We start from the raw sequence: 24,017 nt of genomic DNA, 5'->3' as shown, positions 1-24,017 counted from the left end.
TCCAATCCCATCGATACATGTCTTATGTACTAACACAGAAATACAACTTGCGATCACGATTTTCAAACGTAATATTCAACCTTTCTACCTAAAACTTCTTCTTCTACCCTACCATTCTTAGATTTCTTGTTATCATCGTCTGTCCGCCCATTGATTGTCTTTGGTCAGCTCCATCTAGCTGATTCATGTGGACTACTCGGTGACTTACAGAGTTCATGCCCCGTTCTTCTAATCCTTTCTCTCAACCATTCATCTTGAGTTGGTGCTCTCCCACCATTATCTATCCTATCTTGGAACGCATTCTTCCCGTGAGCTTTGACCAATGGCGATTCCCAAATAGGGTTGAGTTCGAGGTCCCTTTTGACCCTTGCGAAGTGAATTAAGATGTATCGGATGATATCCGCTTGATCGGGTGGAGGGCGGATCACACGGTGTCGGGTACTTTCGAATACACCTCCGGTAAGGACTGCCATGAGAGTGCAAGTCAGTCAAATGTATGCGTTGGGCATCAGAAGAGAACGAAATTACTCACATTCAAGTGCGTCGGCGGTATTTACCACAACTGCAATCCGTTCTATACCGTGAGCTCCTAGCCACAATGACTTGAGAATACCTGGACTTACCAGCTCCTTCGACATGTTTGACCCATCTCCACTCATTCTCAGGTGTCAAGATTTGTAGAGCCGATATGGGCTGTGAATAGAGTAGAGAGATACTGTTATCTGAGATTTTTTCAATTCACAATTCAGCTTTGGCATTAGGAGAAGGAATTGTTGAGAGTCGAGGTGAGAACCTACAATCAGTATGACCTTTTGACCAAATCCCCGAAGTGGCTTCCTCATCCTTTTCATCCCTAGGGAAATAACCCATAAATCTCTGACATGCATGTCCCAGAGTACCCTTATGTTCATGTAGATCCCACAAGTAATCTTCAGGTAGCTCTAGAGCCAAAGATACTAATTTTAGTATACGATACACTCCGTGGAAATATGTATGCCGGGCGAAGGACTCGATTTCAGGTATTAATGGGAGCAAGTTGGATGGGTGGGCATCCTGTGGTGTCTCAAAAGAGGTAGATTCTAGGTTATAGTGCTGACAGGATACAATCAGCTTTAAGCTACAGAAGGATGAGAACGTTCTAACTTACCTCGATATTATCAGCAACCCCGCCATCCCTCTTCCAAATCCCCCTCAACTTATATCCCCTATACGACCCTGCCTCCAATTTTGCTGCATAAGGCAATTTCTCCTCGTAAGGTATCCCATTAATTGCGTATTGCGCTATAGCAAGATTCCTTTCGAGGGTCTCATTGGATACTCCGGTTCCGGTGACGAACAGAAATCCATCGACTGTCAGTGCTTTCTTCGCTGCTTGAATGAGCTTCTCTCGAACGGCTGGGTCGGGAGAATCGAGCAGATTGAGATCGATGGTTTCTAATTCGGCCCATGGTACTGTCATCAATCGGTCTCAGCCAAATCACCCTACGGCTGGGACACTGCCTTACACTTTTCCTTGGTCAATGACGGCTTGGTCCAAGGTGGTATCTCAAATCTTCCACCCTGCGCTTGTGCTTTCAACGTCTGAATGGTCGGAGTCGACACTTCGTGGACTGCAGTAGGACTCATCTTGATGGAGACTGCTAAGAATTACTCTGATGTACAGTGAGAAGGTATACCGATCATATCAGAGCCCATCTATATACAGCAGTTTCTTTTCAAGACAAGAATTATGCATGTCCTGAGCCTACGCGGTCTACCAAGTTAGTGGATGATGCAAGATGTCGCCAGATCAGACAAGATCAATCACGCGATTGCTTTTTATCCTATCTCCGTAACCTTAAAGTCGGTCAAAACCGATCGGTTAGTCAACAGTCAATCAATCCTCCTCAAGACTTCTCTCTTTGCAGGCCAGGTGATAGGGAAGAACAGCTCAGTAGACTAAATATAACTCGTGACAATTCACTAGTCTGCTTTCATATGTTATGACCATTTCTGACGTGCTTTAATCGATCTGTATCTCTTTTCCGGGATAAAGGGGCAATCACCCAGAATTCAACGGAATTCGTGCGAACGGAATGTGGACAGGCAGATCACGACATGTATACGGGCAGAACTAGACGTTGCGGACCTGCCAATCACGCTAGAGGTCGGGAAGGTGAATGAAGAATATGAAATGTCGGGTGGTCAGATTAACGTGCGTATAAAGATAGGACTTGGGGACGCCGAGGACGTTCCGGACACACTTCGTCCACTCTCGGTTGGATCGTTTCTCTCGAGCATTGGCCGGTTCTGAATTGACTGAATTATCAAAAAAGCTGATCGATACAGTACTCACAGCTAGGGCTTCAGCTGTCGTCAAACGTTAGAAGAATACGGTGGTCGCAAGATGTCGCTCAACAGTAAAAGCGACCGAGACGATAGTCTCGTACAAAAAAGCAAAAAACCATGGTATTACTATTTATGGGATTCTTTTGGCAAACCCCCAGCTGGTGAGATAACATCAATCTTGGGAGTGCAGCAGATTCGGTGACTGATTGATGAAAGTACCTGATTTGTTAGAACGAAGATTACTCGTCAGACTGGATTTGTCCTTATTAGTCTTCTCGACTCTGGGATTGATAATGAGGTATATCGATCAAACCAATTTATCTACCGCTTGTGAGTGGGAAAATCAACTCTTCTATGTATGGTAGGGCTTGATGCTGACTGTTTGCATAGTTGTCAGTGGTATGAAGTAAGTGCCGCGCAATTCCCAAGCCCCAGTACTGTAGACCATAGTCCCGACTGATACCTTTACGACGTACCGCAGAGAGGATCTAAACATGTTCGGCCTCGAATACAACTATTGTAATACAGCTTGGTCTGTGTAAGCAACCGTCAACGATTCGACTACCTCTCACTTTGCTGACGACACGTTCAAAGATGCAGTGGATATGTAATTGGACAAATACCTGGAAATATCTTGCTCAACAGAGTCTCGCCACACTAGTGAGATACCACTCGTACATTGCGATTGGTCATTAATCGAGATCTCACTGATTACGTCTGATATATGTAGTATCGTATTCGCTCTTGAATTTGGATGGTCGATCATGACTTTGTGTACCTCTTGGGTCAAAAATTGGCATCAACTGGTGAGACCCTGCTCCAGGTGTCTGTAGTGATTTCACGTCTAATCTGCCCTTTATCAGTGTTTCATCCGATTCATGGTGGGACTATTTGAGAGTGCTTATTATCCAGGCTTGCGTGAGTACAGCTGCTCTAAGATACTCTTCCCGTCTAGCTAAGCCAGAACTATATTGTAGTCTTCCTGATCGGATCATGGTACACCAAAGACGAGCTTGGCAAGCGCTCCAACATCTTCCAAGCAGCCACAGCGGCTGGCACCTCATTTCGGGGGTAATGCAAGCAGGTGTCTATAGGATATTGAACGGGAAACATTCGATGCCTGGCTGGAGATGGATTTTTACGATCGATGCTGCTATATCTATACCCATCGCTATTTCTGCCTTCTTCCTCATACCAGATTTACCTTGGAATATCAAACCGAATTGGATATTCAAACAACATGACATCGATTTGGCGAGGAATCGTTTGAGCGCTGCTGGAACACATGGTCCGAGGAAGGGTGGACTGGGTAAGAAAGCCCTATGGAATGTAATTAGCACTTGGCATATCTGGTTGTTTACGGGAGTGTATAGCTGTTACATCTTCTCGCAAAGTGAGTATTTTAGTCATATATCCCTGTTTTGTCCTTTGAGCCAAGTTGCTGTACTGTGCTGAGATCATTGTTCCAATTTCGTACTTGCTGCTACTGTAGATCCTCAGCAGTCAATGTCATTCTGGCTCAAATATTCAATCAATCCGAAATATTCAGTTGAACAGATCAATTAGTGAGCTCAGTCAGGTCACGTCTCCTGTGCAGCAGTATCCAAAGTAAGATAAATATACAATGTTGATGATATATGGCTTCCGTCTAGTTATCCATCCGGGATTTGGTCGACTCAAATCGTCTCGGCTTTAGGATTCGCTTGGATAAGTGATACCTTCCTCAAAGGTAGACGATGGCCACCGTTACTCTTAGTCGCTGTAAGTGATCTCGCATATGAGAATTTGGGGAACTAACAATCCTTGTCATTCAGCTATGGCACTGTATCGACTGTGCACTACTTGCTGGCCTACCAGTGTATAGTGACCACCGAGCCGGGAGATGGGTATTGTACTATCTGTCTGGTGTTGTCAACTGTACACCAGGATTGCTGTATGCCTGTAAGTGAATGACATAACTACTTACCAATATGAGATAGTAGCTAAACATGTGTGAAATCGGCGTAGGGTGCAGCGAGATTGTCGGTGACTCGTCAGAGAAGAGGGGTATAGTGATGGGAACCTTCAATTCCGTTGCATGTGAGCGAAAAAAACCAAGACTCTGGGCCAGAACTGTCGAGGAGAATATACTGATTAACCTAATTTGCCTTATCAGTTGCATTCAATGCTTGGTTACCATGTAAGTCACTTTCATCAGAACCCATGATACTGGATGAATGCCAACTCCTTGTATAGTACTATTATTCAAGCAGACCGAACAACCTGCGGTACACAAAGGGAATATTGCAGCTTCTGTAGCTACAGCTTTCCAATTTATCGGTCTTCTGGGTATACTGTACCTTTCTACCAGAGATCAGAAAAGGCGTATCGGGGCTGAGGTGAACGAGGGTGAATTGATAAGATCTAACGAGGTGATTGAGGATGTTGATAGCAAGAAGCGATCGGTCTGAGGCAAGTGAGGATTTCAGCAAAGTGTGACAAGCCCTTTTAAAAAGATAGAATGATTCTGATATATTCCTGCCATCGAGACTTGCGTTACCCCCAGATTGCACTCCATGCAAAGTATGCATGTTTCTCTATACACTCTCTATGATGATTATAGTTCTAAATACATCAATGCCGCATCTCTTTTCTGCAGCCCATCAGGCGTCATAGCGTAGTTCGGTATGTAACCTGATAATTTCCACCCTAACTTGGTATAGAAATGTTCTGCGTATCCTGCCTCGGTATCCAACAGCTAATGACATGAACACAATTGGACAATCAGTACTTTTCAATCACTGGGTCAAATGATTTGCAGAGCATTACCCACGCAAAGTTTGCTTCCTTCCTCTTTCGCATACCTCTGTAATACATCCATCAACGTCCTTGCTATACCCCTTCTCTCATACCTATCGTCCACAATCAACTTCCTCACTTCCGACCTATGCACCCCGTTTGGGCTAGTATGAAAAGCCAATTGCACTGTGCCCACTATATCCGCGTTGTCCGTCGATCTCCCATCCATGTCGACACTCTCCAAAGCTTCTTTGGACTCTTCCGACGGTAATTTCGCTACCCACATTATCACCCTTCCTGGTCCGTCTAATGACAGGTACGATGAAGTTTTGAGGAATAGCTCAGTGGCTTGATGGGATGTGAAGGGATGGATGAAATTGATAGATCGATTATGGTTTAGGATGTGTGAGGTCGTCATAGCTGCTAGCCGAGGAGCATATTGAGTTCTGCAATGGGGGTATTCCACCATGGCTCAGAATACATGACAGAGGAGAGGGATGGGTACGTTGAACTCACAATGTCTCTGGCGTGACCCTCTCCAAAACGACTTTCGCCCGTCCTGCTTGATTACTCTGCATACTGACCCGATATTCTGCTACGACTCTTCGAAGTACCCCTTTCAAAATATAGCAGAACAACGGATGTACACAACTTGGGGAGGACAAAATTTAGAGGAACTTCGATACATACGTGCATTGCATGGAGTTCATGTGCTGAGCTTGCGATAACGCGGACAGCATGGACGCAAGCGTCGGCAACGGATACTATCACAGCGTCGTGCTACAGGTAAGGTATTGCACTAGTGATGCTATTTTCAGCAGAAGCTACGAGTGACTTGGCCAATGGTATCCTCGTATAAACAGCAGAAGTCAATTTACCGAGATCTACTACTGTAGCTGCATCAGCGCAGCCCTCCTGTGAAATGTCCGATGCGGTACAGGACGGTGAACAGTACGTTATCACTTCTCACGAGGAACGAGTGGTCATTTCCGGTGACTTGCAAGGTGCATCATTGGGGAAAGGACTAGAGAAATCAGGTGTGACAGAGCTACAGCATGTGCTTTAGGTATACTAATCACCCATGTAATGATAAGGAGATAGGCGACCGGTAGTCTATATTTAGATTGTCTTGGGCCGTTAGATGGATATCATTTGGACTACCAATCGAGTGGTATACATATAGTAAGATGTGAGTAGCGCAGAGCAGCATCATGTGATGATCCAATGATATATATATCGATCATCCGTCGGCTATAGTTAATGGTATTCGAGATCATGACGATGCTTGAAAGATAAGCCCCTTGACTCCCAAATCCATATATACATCGTAGCATACATAGATATATACATGCATTATGAGAGCTTTGACTTCAGACACCCCTCCCAGGTTATCATACTTGATAAGTAATTATTGAAGAGCTATATGATGACTGCGAACATCCATCAAGAAAAAGATCTATCGGGTATAGCCCATGATCCGTCTCTATCAGGCGAGAACAAGGCGGACGCCTACCTCTCAACCGCATATGATGTAGAGGCGGGCATCAACGTTGTCGAAGGCGACGAAGCTGCCGATAAAAATTATACTAATATTCCTGAAGGGGTCGATCCTGCATTGGTCCGGGACGAGAAAGTACATCGTGGTTTAGCCCAAAGACATATTCAGGCAAGCGGCCGGTTCCTCTACTTCTACTGGTATGGACAAGGCTGACTGTGATGTGTGAACCTGTAGATGATCGCCCTTGCCGGAGCAATAGGTACCGGCCTCTTCCTCGGGTCTAATATGCTTAACCGGTGGTGACCGGATTTTTGGGTGGAAGACGCGTGGCGATCGCCGCCTCTATGGAATGTTCCATCAAACCTTCTTTCCACGTATGCAATGCAATACACCATCATCATGTGCATGTTACCATGACTACCTACTGATAAAGTGGATCTACGCAATCTACATATCACTTCCGTATACATCATACCTACCTACTCCCATCCACCTCATGACATTCCATTCGCGACCACCAAGGAACGAGTATTCGTATGGATATGTCAAGAGATGAGTGTTAGAGGGTATCTAGTGAGCCACTACTAAAACTTTGACTACTACTACCACTACTACGTCTTTCTACTATCAGTATTGTCCATCTACAGTTCCTCATCTTCTTCTTCCACTGCCCCTTCTTCGTAGTCCTCCCATGTGATCGGTCTATCGTCGTCGGCTTTGACCCACTTCGTCCAATCACCTGCAGTACCTGCTACTTTCCCTTTCAAGTATATTTTAGGGTTTTCTTCTACTTGTTTTCCCTTCCCTTTGCGATCTACTTTTGGTTCTTCATCCATCTCTTTGCCCTTTCCCTTTCTATCTACGACATGCCATACTCCTTGGCTTTCTACTTGCTCTCTCACCTCCTTCGGAACATCTTTGTTATCGCTGGTGACAGACGATTCAGTTGGCTTGCTGAGCGTATCAACTGTTGATGGTTCATCTACTGGTGGTTTGCTGCTATGTCACGATGATCTAACTAAGACCTCAGTAGACGGCCTTAATCGTATAGGAGACGGCCTAAGTAGGCGAGCAGATGATAAGAGGACGACGGATGATATACTAATCTAACCGAAGTATATAAGAGATGAACGACTTTGTTGGTACAAGCAACGAAATCGTTCAACTAACCCGGATATCGTTGAGACTTATACGATATCCTAGCTAAAGAAACGAAGTACTCAGCTAGACAGGTAGACTTCCAAGGGGACAATAGAGATGTAGCCTTGAGGAGATACTGAAGTACGAAGTGATATCGTGGAATCAATAGTAAGACAAGACAACGATTGAGAATTCATGAGGGGAATCATCATGAATACGAAATTAGAGAGGATATATATATCTAACTATCCTAAAAGTCCAATGTCCATAGTAGAAGTTGAATGAACGAAGTTGAATGATATCTACAATAAAACCTATATCCTACGATCTCCATATCTTCTACCAACGATGACCGATGTTGTTGGGTATGACCAAAGTTGTTATCCCTTACGTAACTTCCTATCCAATATACCTTGTCGTGGAGGTAGCCGACATGACAATATCGACCGATATCGTTGTCCTAAAACCGAGGTCGTTATCCATTACGTAAATCCCTATACCAATAACCTTGTCGTGGAGGTAGCCGACATGACATGCTACTACCACTGGCTTTAGGCAACACTTGAGGTTCCTGTTCGGTTGGAGTATAACCCACTCCCCAATGTACCTTAAGCTTACCCCAAGATATCTCATTGCTCGAGAGATTATCTTTCTTCTCCAACTCCATCCGTCTACGCGCTAATCCTTGTTGAGTTTCCTCGGTATCTACTGGTTGATCAAATGGTCTACTCGAATCTTCCAGCTGGTCGATTATTCCTGCTTTATAGAGCGTAGACAGGGGCAGCTGAGCTAATAGCTTGTTGATACCTGTTGGACTTGGATCGTTATCCAAAGCCCAACCGAAATTACCATTCTTCTTCACATCTTGGTGAGTCTTCTGAAGGAACCTCCTCGTATCGTCGAAGTAACGATTCTCGAATGCATCGTCGAAGTCTACTTCTTTGAGCCATTGGTATGGCGTTTCCAATTTCTCTGCTAACGTTTTCTTAGCTACTCGAAGTCGGTTACTATCTTTGTATCTAATGAAATTACCAGAGTAGATCGTCGTGTTTTCGGTCTCTCCCACAGGTTTACCGTAACCTTCTGGACTTTGATCTACTTGATGGGTGGCTGAGCTATTCCATGCGTTGGCTCTACTTTCGGTTATGGGTTTTGGCTTGACAGGAAGTTTCTTGCCGATTTGAGCTACTGGCTGCGCCGAGGGACCGGCAACAGCAGGTTGGATCAAGGATGTGCCTACTGGTTGAGTTCGGAGTGACCGGTAAGAACCTTGACGCATCTTTTTATCTAATTCTAGCTCCTTGTGAACCATCCACTTTCGATCGAACCACCCCTGTCGTATAGAGAAGCTTTTGACGCCTGGATATCGTTGAAGTTCCCCTTCCGATCGAAGTTCACGCCAGATGGAGATGGTTCGATTGTTCGGAAGATCTCCGAACGGAATCACCTCCAACGGTGCTACTGGCGCTATACCGGTATCTACTGGAATAACTCCGAGATTCCTCTCGAAGCGTTCAGCAATTTGAAAGCCTGTATCGTCTACTGGGTGGAGTCGACCGAGGAGGATTTCCGGAGTAGTGAACTATATGGAGGGAGAAGGACATACCACATCAGCAACTATATACCTTCCTGCACTAACGCTTGATCAGATTTTACTAAACTCACCCAGCTGTGAAGGGCTGTATACTGCCGTGGGGTCATCTCGAGAAGCATAGGGACACCACCTACTTGGTAGTTGCTGGCCTATGTGGAATGCAAAATCAGCATCTGATCTACTCATATCACAGTATATGCGCGATGAGGAAAGGGATCAGGTATACACAGCCATACACCACAACTCACCAATTGATAACATCGCAAGGCAGCCACTTCTGTTTCGAAAGCTACTGACACGATGATTCTACTATCTTTTCTATTTCTAGTATTCTCATGGGAATACATGGCGTCCTTATATATTCAATTGTTTTCGTTTCCGGTCGAGGAAGGATAAGGAAAGAACGTCATCTCGTCAGCTTGGGTTCTTACAGACTGATTGTTAAGCTTCCCTACTCACGATTTTCCCACATCTTGCCACTAGCTGATAAAGCCATTCCATGGCTCTCATATCATCTAATTGAAACGCTGAGGTTTCTATACCAGCTATTTGAACTGATCGCTTATCTACTGGGTGATAATTACCATTTTCGCCATTCTTGCCTTCAAACAAGTAGAATCCATCTAATCGTCTCATGTTGAACTTGTCAATATTAACTACTGGCTCCTCGAGCAGGATAGCTACTGTTGCGGGAAGGAGATGAGAATTGTTTGGGGCAACTGTCAGATCCATTGTTGATCTACAGTTGGTCGGTCGTTTTGAGTATAAATGAGCTGTAAGGTGAAGAGTGTCATGATGGCCACGGTCAATCAGGACGTCTAGTTGCCTATATAGCCGGCGGAAATTCCGAGTCGTCGGAATTCCCGATTGTTCCCTTTTGTGGTTCAGTGGTTACGACCGGCTACGTCTACCATTGTGACAGAGCTTGCAGATCGTGACCTCAAGTAGTTATCATCGAAGTCTCAGGTGGTCATTACTACAATCCAAGGTAGAGAGATAATTACTCTGATGAGCGTAGCTAAACACTACACCTACTCCAGGTACTTAGTATTACCACCCCGGGTAGATACTAACAAAATCCTAGGTATCTAATAGCATCAACCAGGTACTTGCCGTCACCAATCCAGGTACTTGATATCACCGTCCTGCGTAGTCATCTTTGAATTTCATCAGCTACCACCACCTTCTCTTACCCACTCCACCAACCACCCGCAGGTCTACTTGTATCACTCAGTTAGTACGACGCATCGTCAAAGTCCCCCCAAAAAGGGTCGACATTGAAGTGACTACGTTGTAATTCCCCTTATGACAACTCGAAGGGCAACCATTGCCGGCATGTAGTCAGAGGACAATATAGGAGGAGATGATTCGAGGCTTACCTTTACATGGAGGGCGACATGTAGGAAGGGTTGACATGATCCCCGTCTTTGTGACTTTTTGGACGCACCGGAGTGGCGGATGGCACCTTTGCTCATGTCTGTACGCATGGAGATCTCCATATTGCTGATATTCTCCACAACAGCAAGTCTCATGCAAGATGGAGGCAACATGAGCAAGACTCTCAGATTCAGTGTCGCGTGTTTACCTCAACTCGTCAGCATATAGCAACGCGGGTCGATGTACCTAGTCGGACATTTCCGTGGACAAGGTGTCCACTGACATAGCATCTCTTCTCCATGCGCATCTTCTGTCTCCAATCAGATGCATAATTGGAACGGACTAGGTCTTATCTGACTACCGGTCGCCTGAGATCCTGCCAGGGTGCACCGACATTTCATCGGATGTTGGGATTCTCTCTATCACTCCCCGCATATGCCCAACTCCCCTCTCCTCACCGCATGATTACATCATCGAAGTATTCTCGTGCTTTCTGGTGGACCAAGAGAACTGTAACCCCTTCGTCTGATACCACCAAAATCGATCAGGATTCTTTCGAATACTATTCCCGTGGTCATGCCCCATATAGTGATTGTATGCTTTCCTTTGCCTACCAAGCGATGTTTCGTCACAACGTCTCTTACTCATTCTTGACAATATTCACCCAATCGATTGGCACTGCGCCAATGCCGACAGGTGGCATGTTCCAGAGTTTGTCGGCGATTCCGAGCTGTTGAGTGGGAATTGGGTTGATAATCTTCGGAGGTTGATCGTCAACTTAAAGAGTTAAAGAGTAAAATTACAGAGCAGGAATGTTTTTTGCAGTTTTGCTGTTTACAGTATACAGTATACAGTATGAATGAATCGAATCGATTAGTCGCGCCGGACCCGTAGGTACTCTGATAGGTTACGGAGCGGTTGGGACCCTCGTTATGTCCGTCATGGGCTGTTTAGCAGAATTGTCTGCCCTGGCACCTATCTCAGGTGCTTTCGTCAGTCAAGCGGATCTCTTCTTCGATCCTGCCCTGGGATTTGCTATCGGTTGGTGTACATTCTACGGTTCAGTCGTTTCCGTACCGGCAGAATGGTCAGCTGTAGCTGTCGTCATGACTTATTGGACAGACTTGAGCCCTGCTATTTGGATTGCTATCTGTATATGTGAGTGTCGCCCAACACAGTTTAGGATCATTCATGCGGGATAAAATGTGTACCGTATATTGATCTTTTTTTGCTTGATACTGTAGTCGTCACCTTCATGACCAATTTATTCCTCATTCGAATCTATGGCGAAGTCGAACTCATCTGCGCGGTATTGAAGATCGCTCTGATCCTTGGACTCATCCTCTTCGGACTGATATACGATCTTGGGGGTATACCGGGATCAGACAGGATCGGATTCAGATATTGGAAAGATGGGGGTGCGTTTGGTCAAGGCTACTATTATACCGGTACAGCGGGTGGGAAATCTGTGAGTGATTTTCACGAGAAGAAATATTTTATGTTCTTCCATACGTCATTGTATCAGTGTACTAATCTCACGATCTTAGGCGGGTTTCTGGTTGACCTTGATCAATGCTGTCTATGCGTTCTCCGGAGTCGAATCGCTCGCTATAGCCGCTGCCGAGACCAAAAATCCACGTCGAAACGTTCCCAAGGCTGCCAAACACGTGTTCATCCGGGTGTTCGTTTTTTACATGGTCACTTTATTCATCGTCGGTTTGATCGTACCATACAACGATCCGAACCTATTGCACTCGACCGGTACGGCTGCTTCTTCGCCATTCGTCATTGCTGCTCAGCGAGCGGGAGTCAAGGTTCTTCCCAGTATAATCAATGCGGTGATCATCACTTCAGCTTGGTCCTCAGGTAATCACGGTATGTTGGTCGGTTCAAGATCGCTATACGCTCTAGCTTTAGATGGTAAAGCGCCGAAAATCTTTACGAGGGTATCAAGATTTGGTATACCATACTTGGCTGTGATTGCACAAGGATCTTTCCAGGCTTTAGCCTTCATGTCAGTCAGTAGTGGGGCTTCGACCGTTTTCAGTTGGTTAACCAACATTAACTCTTCATCAACATTATGTATCTGGATGGTCATTGGTTTCTTATCATTAAGGGTCAGAAAAGGCATGAGAGCTCAAAATATACAATCTCACGAATTGCCTTGGTCGGCACCTCTTCAGCCTTTCCTCTCGTACTATACTGTTGGAGCTTCATTTTTGGTTCTGACAACAGGTGGATTTTACAGCTTCGTAGGTTTAAAATCAACTTTTCCAAATAGAACTGACGCTGATAAGATTTTCTGTGAACTTGACTTGACTTGACAGTTACCAGGAAATTGGGATGTCTCCGATTTCTTCTCCAGCTACTTCTCTGTCATCTTTATGATCGTTTTCTATTTCGGATACAAATTATGGAAACGAACTAAGATCAATCCCCTCAAGGAAGTACCTGTTGGCCAATTGATCGCTATTGCAGATGCCAATCCCGAGGATCCCCCTACGCCTACGAAAGGGTTTTGGAAATGGTTTGGCAGGTTTGGTGGGACTAGGCAGAAAGTATGATCGCCGAGGAAGTAGTGAATGGCATTTCTAGAGACAAATCAGATGATGGGATGTAGATTTGTATGTATGCGAACATGCACATGAACTTGTAGGCTGGATCACGTGCCACATGGTTTTAGGTGCATACTTGTATGGGACCCAGACGCGACCCCAAGCTCAAAAGAAATTCAGACTCGTCTCGTATAAGTTAGGTAATACAGTAGTTGACAAATGATAGATTGATACTGTAAAATAGACTGATATACCATTCGGGTAGGCCTCCTTGTTATCAGCGAACACCTTAGTCATCAGATTGCTGTAAGACATCGCTTGCTCGAGTGTACATACGGTGAGCTTGGCGAGTGATTGTGATCCCGCGATCCGCGACCCGGTTGAACTGGCATCGGGACTGGAACGTGCGTGAAAGGAAAATAAATACTCGTAGTTGGATCAGCATCTCGACTTTTCCCCCCTCCTTTACCAGCTTGATATCCATGTTGGAACGTCATCCATCTCACTATCTAGCATAGCATCATTTCACCCGTGCGACAAGACAACAAGACGAACATCGGTACACAGTATCAAACGTCTTGGATCATCGGACATCCCTGACGCGTCTCTTCCACTGTCGAAAGAGTATCGGGTGTCCTTTCATCATCATCACTGCGAAAGAAGTCCTAGCGTTGTCTGGCCGTACAAGGATACCTCATAATCATTTTCATCGACCAGGTGTCAAGATATTGCCGATCACATTGTTCAATGCCGACAACATCCTCTCCCACATCTTCAACTTCCACCGCGGAAACCACGCTCCCTACACCCGACCAGTCTTACGCTTCTAGACGCTCTTCGATCAATTCCCCTTACATCTACTCCTACTCAATGTCAGAAGATCAGGAGAATATGAATGGAGATCTCTTCTCCCCAGATGGCCTTAGATCCAATGGAAACGAAACTCCCAAAGGTAAACGCAAAGCTAGCACGGCACCTGCATTAGCCACGGATCCAACACTGTCACACTCCAATGGTATCTCTTCACCTACACCCTTCTCGCGTCGACGGTCCAATACAGGTAACAGGGCACCACCCCCGCCCCCGATCTTCCTGCGCAAAGCGACAGGAATGGGTGACCCAGATGAAGATGAGATAGTTCCCATACCTGGATCAGCATCCACCACCGGTAGCTCTCAACCAGGTTCAGCCAAAGGATTGAATATATCTGGAATGATGATACCTTCTCTGACTTCACCGACGGAGATAGGAGGAGAACCATCCATAGAAGAAGAGGGGGATGCATTAGGCGAACTATTGGCATCGCCTAGACCAAGATTGAACTTCAATGCTTCTGCGGAAAATGCACCTTCTTCACCCGCTTGGCAATCCATCGAAGCTACACCTTCGTCAGCCGGACTGAACCCTTCTTCTTCATGGGGTAGAAGAACCTCCTTAGAAGTGCCTTCACCCCTGGGACCGAGAACCAATGAAAGAAAATTCGAGCCTACTCCTCAACATGGTATACACGCTAGAAACCTTTCGTTGTTCTTTCCTCAACCTGGAAACCCTATACCTCAAAGACCCAATGGAAGTCCCTTATTGATGGAGAGCCCTGTACAGCCTACCGAAAGTCTCATACCGAGTGCAGGCGGAGAAAGGAATGTATTTGGTGGAACAGGTAATTGGAGTTTCGGTCAGGCTGCTGTCCCCCAGGATGAGAATGGTCTGCAGACTCCGGAAGGTGTGAAAAGAAGTAAGAGGAGAGGGCATCATGTGAGTGACACTGCTATGGCCATTATAATTTTGAATACACTAACAGGTGATATAGCACAAACACTCATTATCCCACAATTTCTTCTCATTCCTCGATCCCACTCAGACCAATCCTACGCTCGCCACCTCACCATCACCTAAACCACCCACAACCCCTGGTCCCGAAGCTACACCTGCGCCGGTCCCCATGCCCTCTCTAGGTGTCTCGGCATTAAGTGCAGCATCTCCTACTTTGTCACCCTTACCGCCATCAAAATCCGATCCGAGAAAGCAATTTTTACTGTCTTTCGCTTTATTAGAGTTCCTGATTGGAGCAGGATTATGGGTGGAAGGTCAAATGTCAGGGTGGAGGTCGTTAGCAGGTGTCGGATATCTAGTGGTTTTCGATGCGATAGGTGTAGCGGTCGAGATGGTCGCTAGGCAACAAGGGCAAGGATGGAATTCTATACGTAGACCGTATGGGTGAGTGCAGCTCGTAGTCTTCAATCCCGCTGATTGAGCAAAAAGACGAGGAAGTTGATAAGCTTTGATCTTGAATGTATAGACCTTCGAGATACATCTCTTTGTTGTATTTCACACAATCATTATTCCTGGTATTCTCAGCTGTCTATATAGCGAAAGAAGCCATAGAGCAAGTCATTCTTGGCTCAGGTGCTCATGATCATTCGTTGGGAGGTCATGGACATGGTGAGTCTGTCATGGAAGGCGACGAGAGGTGAGTCAGCCAGTATACAGTTCTTCGTATAGGCATGCAGAACTGAGCTTTCTCGATTTCATATAGGGATTTCCCACATTTCCTGTTAGGCTGTGCAGCGCTGGCTAGTACGTTTGGCGGGGCTGCTTTGGGGAACCATGGAAAATTGGTTGATGGTGAGCGAATTCTTTACCAAATTGGCTTTGGAAAGAGGAAACATCGACCTGACATCTGCCTTACAGCCGTTGGATCACTCTTCCTGGCCTCGTCGTACCTCTCCTTGCCTTTCGTATCGAAATTCTCGTCATTCCTTGCCAATCCTTTTAGCTTGACCATAGCGGGAGTCAGTGCAGGTATAGGGCTAAGCACGTTGCTTGTACCACCGTGAGTATTCGTTCCGTTTCTCTGATGAAATCAGTGGCCCACTATCTCCCTTGATATCTATCATGTAGCATTGCGCATCCGCAAGCTAACGTCAACATATACAGATCCGCGCTTCATTCATTAGACTCCTTCATCTCCCTCATTCTCACCATCCTCACATGTGCACTATCTTACCCACCAACCGTGGCGTTTGCGCATGTTCTACTGCAGACAGCTCCATCCCCCTCCCAAACCCAGGTGATTTCTCTTCGTAAAGCTCTCAAGGAGATCAAAGAGGATTGTAGAGTGCTGGGACTGGGAACGATGAGGTGCTGGACCATCACAGCAGGCAAAGGTTCCTACGAAGATCGATATCCGTCCACGCCCTCGCACAGTCGTTCAGGATCACTAGCATCTTCGCCCAAATTGGAATCATCGTCCAAGTTCTTCTCTCCCCCCAGCACACCCTCTCGTCAGACCTCTTTCGACGATCATTTGCATTATCCTTCACCTTACGGTGTACCTCCCAGCTCCAATGGAAGGAAAGAGGATGATGGGGCACCTTTAGTGGTCACTTTGGCTGTTCATGTACATGAAGATTCGAGTGATAAAGAAATACTAGAACTTACCAAAATCGCTTATCTGAAATTGGAAAATGCCATTTCTAGCAATACGATCGGGGGGATGAATATATCAAGAAGAGATGGAGAGGTCAGTGTGCAGATCAAAAAAGGTTGGGAAGGGTTGGAAGATGGTTAAGCCAGACCAGACTAGATCATATACACGGTCGACAGGTTGAAAATTGCATATCTCAGCATCTACTGTAAACGTTTTATTGTAGATCTTTGCACAGAAGGATGTATTTGTCATAGGGTTTTGTGTTATACTTACTTGCTTGCTATATTTACTGATTATATAAGATGATAATGGATCCATCCGATTTGCTAATACTAGTTGCTTACACATATGTGACTTCCTGACTGCTGATCCTGTCCAATAACCATCTTCCTCGAATGGCATCCATCTACCACTCTACACAATTATACCATTCATGATCTATACTCCGATACTCTTACGCCACCATTTTGTACCCAGGCTTCAGCGATACTGTAATGGTTGAACAGGGACTTGTCGTCTCGAGAAGCTTGAAGGGCGTATAAGGCATCGTGTCGCAGACGCAACAAATCAGTTCGACCGAGTTGCTAGGCCACCCCGAAGGAATCAGTCTGGCCACCTGGAGGATGACTGGAGATCTTATTAGACAGATTCAAGTCGAGACGACTTACCACTCTGTCACATAATTGACGGAAAATCGAATCTCGTATATCATACAGACCTAAGGGTGTATCGTACTACCCCAACCATCAGATACAAGTCTTTCAGAATGAATATTGGTCCAGCACTTACCTCTACTACTCTACCTTGATCTAAGACCAAGATCCTATCGTAATACGCTACAGTCTGTAGCCTGTGTGCTATCGAGATCAACTGTAACGAAGTATATAGTATACACCTTAGCGCAATTAAGATATTTGGGTTTCTTAATGAGATAAAGAAGGTCAACGTACAGTAACTCCGTTGAGGTGATTCTGGATTATACGTTGTATCAAAGCGTCCGTCTCGGGATCAACGGAAGAAGTAGCTTCGTCAAGTAAGAGGATCTTTGTATTTCTTGCTAAAGCTCGGATGAGAGCCACTGGAAACCTTCGCATTAGCAAAGTGGCAGCGGATGACAGAAAGATACTTGGACTGACAAAGTTGTTTCTCGCCCGCACTGAAATTGGCACCCTCCGAGCTTACTTGGGAATCCAATTTGAACTTGTCTTTGGTAGATTGAGAGGAAGGTAATAATGGATCCGAATGGATCAAAGAAAGGAGAGAATTCAGATAGTGGTCCGAATGAATTGACAGAGGATCTAGATTTTGTCTATTTGCGAAAACACGGGATTAGAATGGGTTTATAAGATACAGCGTTGATTGGTGAGTGCAGGGGTGATGGTGTGTTGACTGACCTTATCGTGCCTTCAAAAAGGAATGCATCTTGAGGTATAATTCCTATTCTTTCTCTTACCTTTCCGTTCATCAAGACAATTCAACTGGCATCCCGGCTCCAATCTCTTCGAGAGATCGAGATCATGGAAAACTTACAGTATCTATCCCGATTCCTTTTAGATTCAACCCATCAACCCTTATCTCACCTTTGATATCATTCATCCCCATAATAGCACCTACCAAACTACTTTTCCCTGCACCCGTTCGTCCAATCACACCTATCTTCTCTCCTGCCTCAATGTGGAAATTTAACTTCTTCAATACCCACGGACCGTTCTCGGAATATCGGAGAGAGACGTTTTTGAATATGATTTCACCCTCGGTCGGCCAGGTGCCACTGGGGGGGTCTTGCGAGGTGTAGGGAGGGGGCTCAGAGGGAAGTGTGGTGTAATGCAGTATACGTTCTGCATTATTCTGGTAGGATGAAAGGGTTCGGTAAGTTCATCAACTAACCACAACGGGACCAGAGTGAGCTAAGGCTGAAAGGAGGCTAGACTTACCATTTCCAGCTCTACCTGAGCGTATAGGGAGACTAGGTTGGAGAAAAGTTGAGCGGCTGCTAATGCATATGAGAAGACCACTCCGAACGAAGCTGGGTCGACGGAATTGCGGAATGATATACCGAATATGGCGATGAGCTACAATCTCATATCTTCAGACAGTGATCTCGATAGCTTATATGTAAAAAAGGTCGGTCTTGAGCCTCCTTACCAATATCAACAAGTTAGAGGATAAATCAAGTCGGACCCCTAGCCATCTGATAAAAATGGTTAGTGATGTGACTGCATAGATTGGATGAGACTTACCGTTGTATCACCAGCTGAAGTGATTTTGGAATAGGTCATCAGTTCACCCAAACAAGATTCATCTTCGACACTACTGAAGGGGACTCGAAGGATACACTTACTGTCAAGATGTAAGCACACTACCAAGAATACGAACAATCAGTATCCCCAAAATGCCTATTTCTCCAATCAATAGCTATCAGAGTCATTCAACTTACACCCTCGACATTTATAGCGTTTCGCATCCTCTCTTTGAAGGTATCTTGTTTACCGAATGCTCGAATGACCGAAAGCCCAGCAAGCTTCACGAGGACCAACGGGATTAGCAATGTACTACATCTCTGTAACTGTAAGAATCTGTTGAAACCTACCTGTTCTCCGAATGAACTATATATTTGAGATCTGGTTATCGAATCAATCCTCTTGACTTCCCTGGACGTTTGACGATAATATCCTCCACAAAGCCACTATGCAGTATTCCTTGTTCAACCTATGTTACATATCTTATCACCATCGAGAATTGGGATTAGTACTCACATAGAAAAGACATAAAGGGATGAATGCGATACCCAACCATGGATAGGTATATAGGATTAGTCCGAAAGTGCCTACGGCCGCTAAACCGTTGCTACGTATCTCCGGAAGTAAGCTCAAGGTCACCAGATAACAACACTCAGAGAGGAAAGGAGACATGCTTACACAAGTAATGTCTCCCAGGAGAAAGCCATCCTGTCATCCAGCATCTCGATATCTACATCTCAATTCAGTCAGCAAAATTGATATGGAAGTATCCAGAGTGTAATTGAATATTGAGTTACCTTTAGAAAGCCGATTGATGATTCTACCACTCTGCAAATAAGCAAGGCGGTGTAAGCTTCTTCACACGTAATTAATTTGTTGACCGCATACTTACAGGTGTCTGATCATGCCATCTGACTGGAGCTCTCATAACGCGTTCCCAAGCTTGCTCGAATAGTCGATAGGAAGCTTTCAAACCAGCTACGAACATTGTGTAGGATGCTCCCCACTGAGACCATACATCATCAGTACCAATCACTGTGTAAGGAATGATGGACCTACAGTGAACAAACCGATCGCCACACCCAGAGCTATAATCGTGGAAGTCGTGGTCTCAGTCAGATTGGCATTGAGGATCTGTAATCTCCGCTGCGGTTGCTTACCACCATATATACCCATATATCCAACTTGACCCAAACCCTCAAACTTGTCACCAGACCACCAACCGAGCCATAAACTATTACCAACCGTAGCAGCCTGGGTCAGGAGTAACATTGACCCGAACGTAATTGGCCATAATAAAGTTCCCATAGATCTGAAGTAGGTGATGTATACCGACCAAGGTATAGATCCAATCTGACGATCTTCTTCCATCGTATTAACTCCTGAAGCCTTGTCTTTCTTACTGTCCTTGTCGGACGCAGTTGAGGATTCGGGGTTTGCAGGTTTAAGAGTAGGTGTAGAAGCTGAACGGTCGGAGGTGTATTCCGAGATGAAGGAGCGGAATGGACCTTCCTGCATTTTCAGATCCTACAACCGGGGTATCAGCATCTGGGTCACTGTCGATGCAGGAGCCTCGAGTGTATTGGACGAGGGTTGATGATGTACATACATGCCAATTACCCTGCTGGACTATCTCACCACCCCCTTCACTATCACGGTCCATCACTAATACCAGATCCGCATGAGGTAGAATATCCATCTGATGAGTGAAGATCAACCTCGTTCGATCCCTCATCAATTCACCGAGTATACACTCTTTCAAAATATGATGCGAAACATTCGCATCGACCGCTGATAAGGGATCGTCGAGCAGAACGATGTTGGAATGGGAGTATGCGGCTCGAGCGAGAGAGAGTCTCTGTCGTTGACCTCCAGAGAGGAGCAAACCTTTCTCACCGACATTCGTGCTGTACCACTCTCCGGCTGATTAGCTGACGAATTAGATCGGATATTGATGCTTGTTCCAAGCTGTACTTACAGATCACCATGGTTCATCGCATCAATATCGCTCCTTAAAGCACAAGCATCGATGACATTTCCAAACCTGCCGAAATCGATTTCTTTGGATGTGGCAGAAAAAGTGATATTATCTCGAATACTACCAGAATGGATCCAAGCTTGTTGAGGTACTACTCAATCATCCCATAATCAGTGGAAGTCAAATTATGGGTTGCAAAAGAGGAAGGGGCTGGCTTGATTTGGCTCGAGATACTTACCGTAGCTTACTAATCCACCGAACACTGTATGACCGTCCAGTTGACGCATATCCCCTATCAAAGATGATAGTAATGCTGATTTACCTGTACCGACTTTCCCGACGATGCAAACCAGAGCACCTATCCCACATAGTGATGAGTGAAGATTGAGCGTGTGAAAATTGATGTACTGTATAAACTCACCTCGAGGTATCTTCAAATCGATATTTCGTAATGCGAAAGGTTCAATCGACTTGATGGAAGATCTTTCCGGGTCCTTCTCGTCATTCTCCTCTGTTCCTGGCTCTGATCCGCATTGGGGTTTATCGTTTGATTCAGGTAGACTCTCAAACTGGAAATCACCTCGTACGTCGAGAGCATATTCGGACTGATGATTGATGTTGAGTTTAGGTGAGATCTCTTCTGAGCGGAGTAAAGCACCGATCCGATCTGTATAATAAGAATCAGCATCGATCAGCCAATCTTCCATAAAGTTTGGGGAATCGAAGGATTCATGGCCATCTCCTAAAGGGATTGCGGGACATGAAAGTGTAATTGGGTAAGCAAACTTACGAATACCAACCAACGCATCGCTTACAGCTGTAAAGCACATAGGCAAGAATGAAATAGGTGTTTTCAAGACGTTGAAATACTGTAATCCCGAGAAAATTATGGCTGCGTTCAACTCGTGTCCTGTCAAGCCATACGTGACGAATGTTACTGTGATATCCTCATTAGCTTACAACAGCTTCATATCATCTTGTTATCGAAATGGTAAAACAACTAGATTCAGATCGTGGGACCACTTACGAACAGCTGCCAAAGTGGGTATAACAGCCATCGTAGCATTCATCGTAGCTCTGTTGAATCCATTTTTCCTAAGATAGATCAATTCGTTCTTCCGCATATCATTCACTTTATTCGAAAAGAATTGGACGTATGCGAATAGCTTGACGGACCGTATAGACGATATGGTCTCTGAGAGTAAGCGGACTCGGGAATCGACGTATTGTAATTGAGATTGGCGAGTGTGGATCATTCGAGTGAACATGTATGCTACAATATACGTATATATAGGCTTGTTTAGGTCTACTTTCCGCCACGATGAAGGCAGTCATACTTACCTTGAAGTGGACCTGCTAAAGCCAAAACCTACGAAGTACAGTATATGAAATGAAAATCAGGTGTTGACCCTTGCAAAGTCAGTATGATGAGGATGAACTTACGGCCAAACCGACTAAAGCTGAATAGCCCAATGTCCAGATCAACAGTCCCAGGCCTACCGCAATCTGGATGGGCTGAACTACTAGATCGAGAGTCATAGGAGCCGAGAAATCCTGTAAATTTCATTATTGTAGTCAGTAGCTATGTATTCTACCATTCGATTCAGGATCGGGTAACACACAAGAAAGGATGCATCTGCTGAAACCATTGTGGTGAGTTTACCACTTGTGAATTCAATTTTGGAAGTACTTGATAATCTCCTGCATTGTTATTGTTACCAATGTCAGCTTCTCTCCCTATCATTTCTCGTGTTTGGTGTCTTATTCGTTCTTCGAAGGAATCCTTACATTGACTTTCTCCCTATCAGATCGATCAACTACAACATTGTGAAGTGATTAGCCCGTCTCCTGGATGTTTTGACCATTTGCGCCGAGAATGCTCACGGCAGCCCTCATCATAAAACCCACTACGCTACCCCTCTGTAAAGCCTGATAAGAGAATAAACTAGCACATTGAACCATGACGAATAAAGCGAATGCCAAACCGATCATGTACCCCACAGATCTTGGTGGCTTCGCAGAAGGGTTTTGTTGATTATCGTGAGATAGAATCAATTGATCGATGAGTAGTCGGGTAACTAGTGGTGCGGTGATTTGAAGACCGGCTTTGACAAGTTGAAATCGAGGACATCAACGACCGGACATCGTCACACGAGGCTTGTAGGTAGATTCGCTCACCTGCACAACCTTTACATATCACTGCTTTCCACCATTGCGACCAAACAGTCATATACATAGCTTTCAACAAGCTTCCTTGACCAGATTTACTATTCCGGAGTTGATGTGCTGAACCAGAGGACATATCGGGATCGTTTTTGTAGTCATCATTCGAGGTTTGACGTCCAAATCTGGAATTGGTTGGATACGTTGGTTCCAATTTGACAGAGGGATTTTGAATAGAGTATCCATCGAGAGTATCAATTAAAGCAATACTGTCTCGTACGTTCGAAGATTTCATTTTCCCATTTGCAGACACTTTTTCATTGTCTGATGTGTGTCGAAGAGTTTCTCGGCTGTCAGACTGTTTATCAAGGTGGCTTTGAAGCTGATCGGCAATCTAAGGTATCATATACGATAGCGGACAATCAGAGACCATGCAACATGATAAGAGCTGTCTGGGGAAGGGAGAAGACTTACATTTTTACACTCTAGATCACTCGTTAACATCCATAGATCTACCAATCAGTCAAAAAATTAGTATCGATATTACAATTGCAGACTTCAAAGAGACCGCTTGCTTACCTTCGGCTTCGAGTGGTCTGGAATAACCCGCTCTCATAATTGGTGTAACCCAATGAAAGACTATCCTCGATAGGATATTCGCTTTTTGCTCAGGGAGGGTTTGACTCCCGTATATACCTGGAATGGCCGGTAGGGGACGATAAAACGGGATTGGCATCTTGAGATGCAATGAAGATTTGCTTGAATACCTCGATTATTTACCAAGACGATTGAAGATCTGTTTTTCTGGATAAGAATCATTAATCTCTTCGAGAGGGGTTACTGTGAGTAGACAAGCAAGATATTCTATCTAGAGGGGTCTTGCTTCTTCACTCTCCTGGGTAAGTCTGACTTGAGGAAGAAGAACCATTGAATCTC

At 45.1% G+C, this 24,017-nt stretch overlaps 10 protein-coding genes across 10 annotated transcripts; 6 read left to right on the top strand and 4 right to left on the bottom strand.

Annotated features, from left to right (window-relative positions):
• Window positions 1-62: 62 nt before the first annotated feature.
• Window positions 63-1,626, bottom strand: I203_100812 (uncharacterized protein; the record flags this gene model as incomplete). The annotated part of the gene is made up of 7 exons (XM_019149915.1): window positions 63-139; window positions 209-466; window positions 533-562; window positions 624-722; window positions 798-1,092; window positions 1,148-1,452; window positions 1,506-1,626. The coding sequence occupies 7 exons, from the start codon at window positions 1,624-1,626 to the stop codon at window positions 63-65; spliced, it is 1,185 nt and encodes a 394-aa protein (XP_019000611.1).
• A 760-nt stretch (window positions 1,627-2,386) lies between these two features.
• I203_100811 (uncharacterized protein) lies at window positions 2,387-2,738 on the top strand (the record flags this gene model as incomplete). The annotated part of the gene is made up of 3 exons (XM_065516739.1): window positions 2,387-2,489; window positions 2,560-2,658; window positions 2,719-2,738. The coding sequence occupies 3 exons, from the start codon at window positions 2,387-2,389 to the stop codon at window positions 2,736-2,738; spliced, it is 222 nt and encodes a 73-aa protein (XP_065373557.1).
• Window positions 2,739-2,822: 84 nt separating this feature from the next.
• On the top strand, window positions 2,823-3,403 carry I203_100810 (uncharacterized protein; the record flags this gene model as incomplete). Its single annotated transcript, XM_019149916.2, has 5 exons — window positions 2,823-2,866; window positions 2,929-2,988; window positions 3,059-3,134; window positions 3,192-3,246; window positions 3,306-3,403. 5 exons carry the CDS (start codon window positions 2,823-2,825, stop codon window positions 3,401-3,403), a joined length of 333 nt encoding a protein of 110 aa, XP_019000612.2.
• Window positions 3,404-3,444: 41 nt separating this feature from the next.
• Window positions 3,445-4,778, top strand: I203_100809 (uncharacterized protein; the record flags this gene model as incomplete). Its single annotated transcript, XM_019149917.1, has 7 exons — window positions 3,445-3,721; window positions 3,821-3,893; window positions 3,981-4,089; window positions 4,143-4,269; window positions 4,336-4,407; window positions 4,484-4,507; window positions 4,564-4,778. 7 exons carry the CDS (start codon window positions 3,445-3,447, stop codon window positions 4,776-4,778), a joined length of 897 nt encoding a protein of 298 aa, XP_019000613.1.
• A 146-nt stretch (window positions 4,779-4,924) lies between these two features.
• On the bottom strand, window positions 4,925-5,684 carry I203_100808 (uncharacterized protein; the record flags this gene model as incomplete). The annotated part of the gene is made up of 3 exons (XM_019149918.1): window positions 4,925-5,065; window positions 5,141-5,552; window positions 5,623-5,684. 3 exons carry the CDS (start codon window positions 5,682-5,684, stop codon window positions 4,925-4,927), a joined length of 615 nt encoding a protein of 204 aa, XP_019000614.1.
• Window positions 5,685-6,532: 848 nt separating this feature from the next.
• On the top strand, window positions 6,533-6,907 carry I203_100807 (uncharacterized protein; the record flags this gene model as incomplete). The annotated part of the gene is made up of 2 exons (XM_065516738.1): window positions 6,533-6,772; window positions 6,839-6,907. 2 exons carry the CDS (start codon window positions 6,533-6,535, stop codon window positions 6,905-6,907), a joined length of 309 nt encoding a protein of 102 aa, XP_065373556.1.
• A 1,312-nt stretch (window positions 6,908-8,219) lies between these two features.
• On the bottom strand, window positions 8,220-10,070 carry I203_100806 (uncharacterized protein; the record flags this gene model as incomplete). Its single annotated transcript, XM_019149920.1, has 4 exons — window positions 8,220-9,326; window positions 9,410-9,487; window positions 9,587-9,691; window positions 9,798-10,070. 4 exons carry the CDS (start codon window positions 10,068-10,070, stop codon window positions 8,220-8,222), a joined length of 1,563 nt encoding a protein of 520 aa, XP_019000616.1.
• Window positions 10,071-11,647: 1,577 nt separating this feature from the next.
• On the top strand, window positions 11,648-13,279 carry I203_100805 (uncharacterized protein; the record flags this gene model as incomplete). The annotated part of the gene is made up of 4 exons (XM_019149921.1): window positions 11,648-11,873; window positions 11,960-12,183; window positions 12,263-12,967; window positions 13,043-13,279. The coding sequence occupies 4 exons, from the start codon at window positions 11,648-11,650 to the stop codon at window positions 13,277-13,279; spliced, it is 1,392 nt and encodes a 463-aa protein (XP_019000617.1).
• Window positions 13,280-14,017: 738 nt separating this feature from the next.
• On the top strand, window positions 14,018-16,841 carry I203_100804 (uncharacterized protein; the record flags this gene model as incomplete). Its single annotated transcript, XM_019149922.1, has 6 exons — window positions 14,018-15,025; window positions 15,081-15,487; window positions 15,570-15,740; window positions 15,807-15,895; window positions 15,962-16,103; window positions 16,208-16,841. The coding sequence occupies 6 exons, from the start codon at window positions 14,018-14,020 to the stop codon at window positions 16,839-16,841; spliced, it is 2,451 nt and encodes an 816-aa protein (XP_019000618.1).
• A 290-nt stretch (window positions 16,842-17,131) lies between these two features.
• Window positions 17,132-23,817, bottom strand: I203_100803 (uncharacterized protein; the record flags this gene model as incomplete). The annotated part of the gene is made up of 33 exons (XM_065516737.1): window positions 17,132-17,284; window positions 17,369-17,434; window positions 17,490-17,570; window positions 17,651-17,778; window positions 17,837-18,009; window positions 18,095-18,153; window positions 18,231-18,548; window positions 18,635-18,772; window positions 18,846-18,891; window positions 18,941-18,954; window positions 19,042-19,059; window positions 19,138-19,221; window positions 19,291-19,386; window positions 19,457-19,547; window positions 19,619-19,670; window positions 19,738-19,768; window positions 19,833-19,946; window positions 20,000-20,028; window positions 20,101-20,467; window positions 20,550-20,847; window positions 20,919-21,069; window positions 21,157-21,276; window positions 21,340-21,585; window positions 21,709-21,855; window positions 21,946-22,191; window positions 22,260-22,287; window positions 22,362-22,472; window positions 22,541-22,619; window positions 22,707-22,735; window positions 22,803-23,023; window positions 23,097-23,475; window positions 23,556-23,593; window positions 23,661-23,817. The coding sequence occupies 33 exons, from the start codon at window positions 23,815-23,817 to the stop codon at window positions 17,132-17,134; spliced, it is 4,308 nt and encodes a 1,435-aa protein (XP_065373555.1).
• Window positions 23,818-24,017: the final 200 nt, after the last annotated feature.

This window comes from Kwoniella mangroviensis (genome assembly GCF_000507465.2).
Source record: "Kwoniella mangroviensis CBS 8507 chromosome 1 map unlocalized Ctg01, whole genome shotgun sequence".
Classification (NCBI taxonomy): Eukaryota; Fungi; Basidiomycota; class Tremellomycetes; order Tremellales; family Cryptococcaceae; genus Kwoniella; species Kwoniella mangrovensis.
The sequence above is the reverse complement of the archived record's forward strand: the minus strand, read 5'-3'. Positions and strand labels throughout refer to the sequence as shown.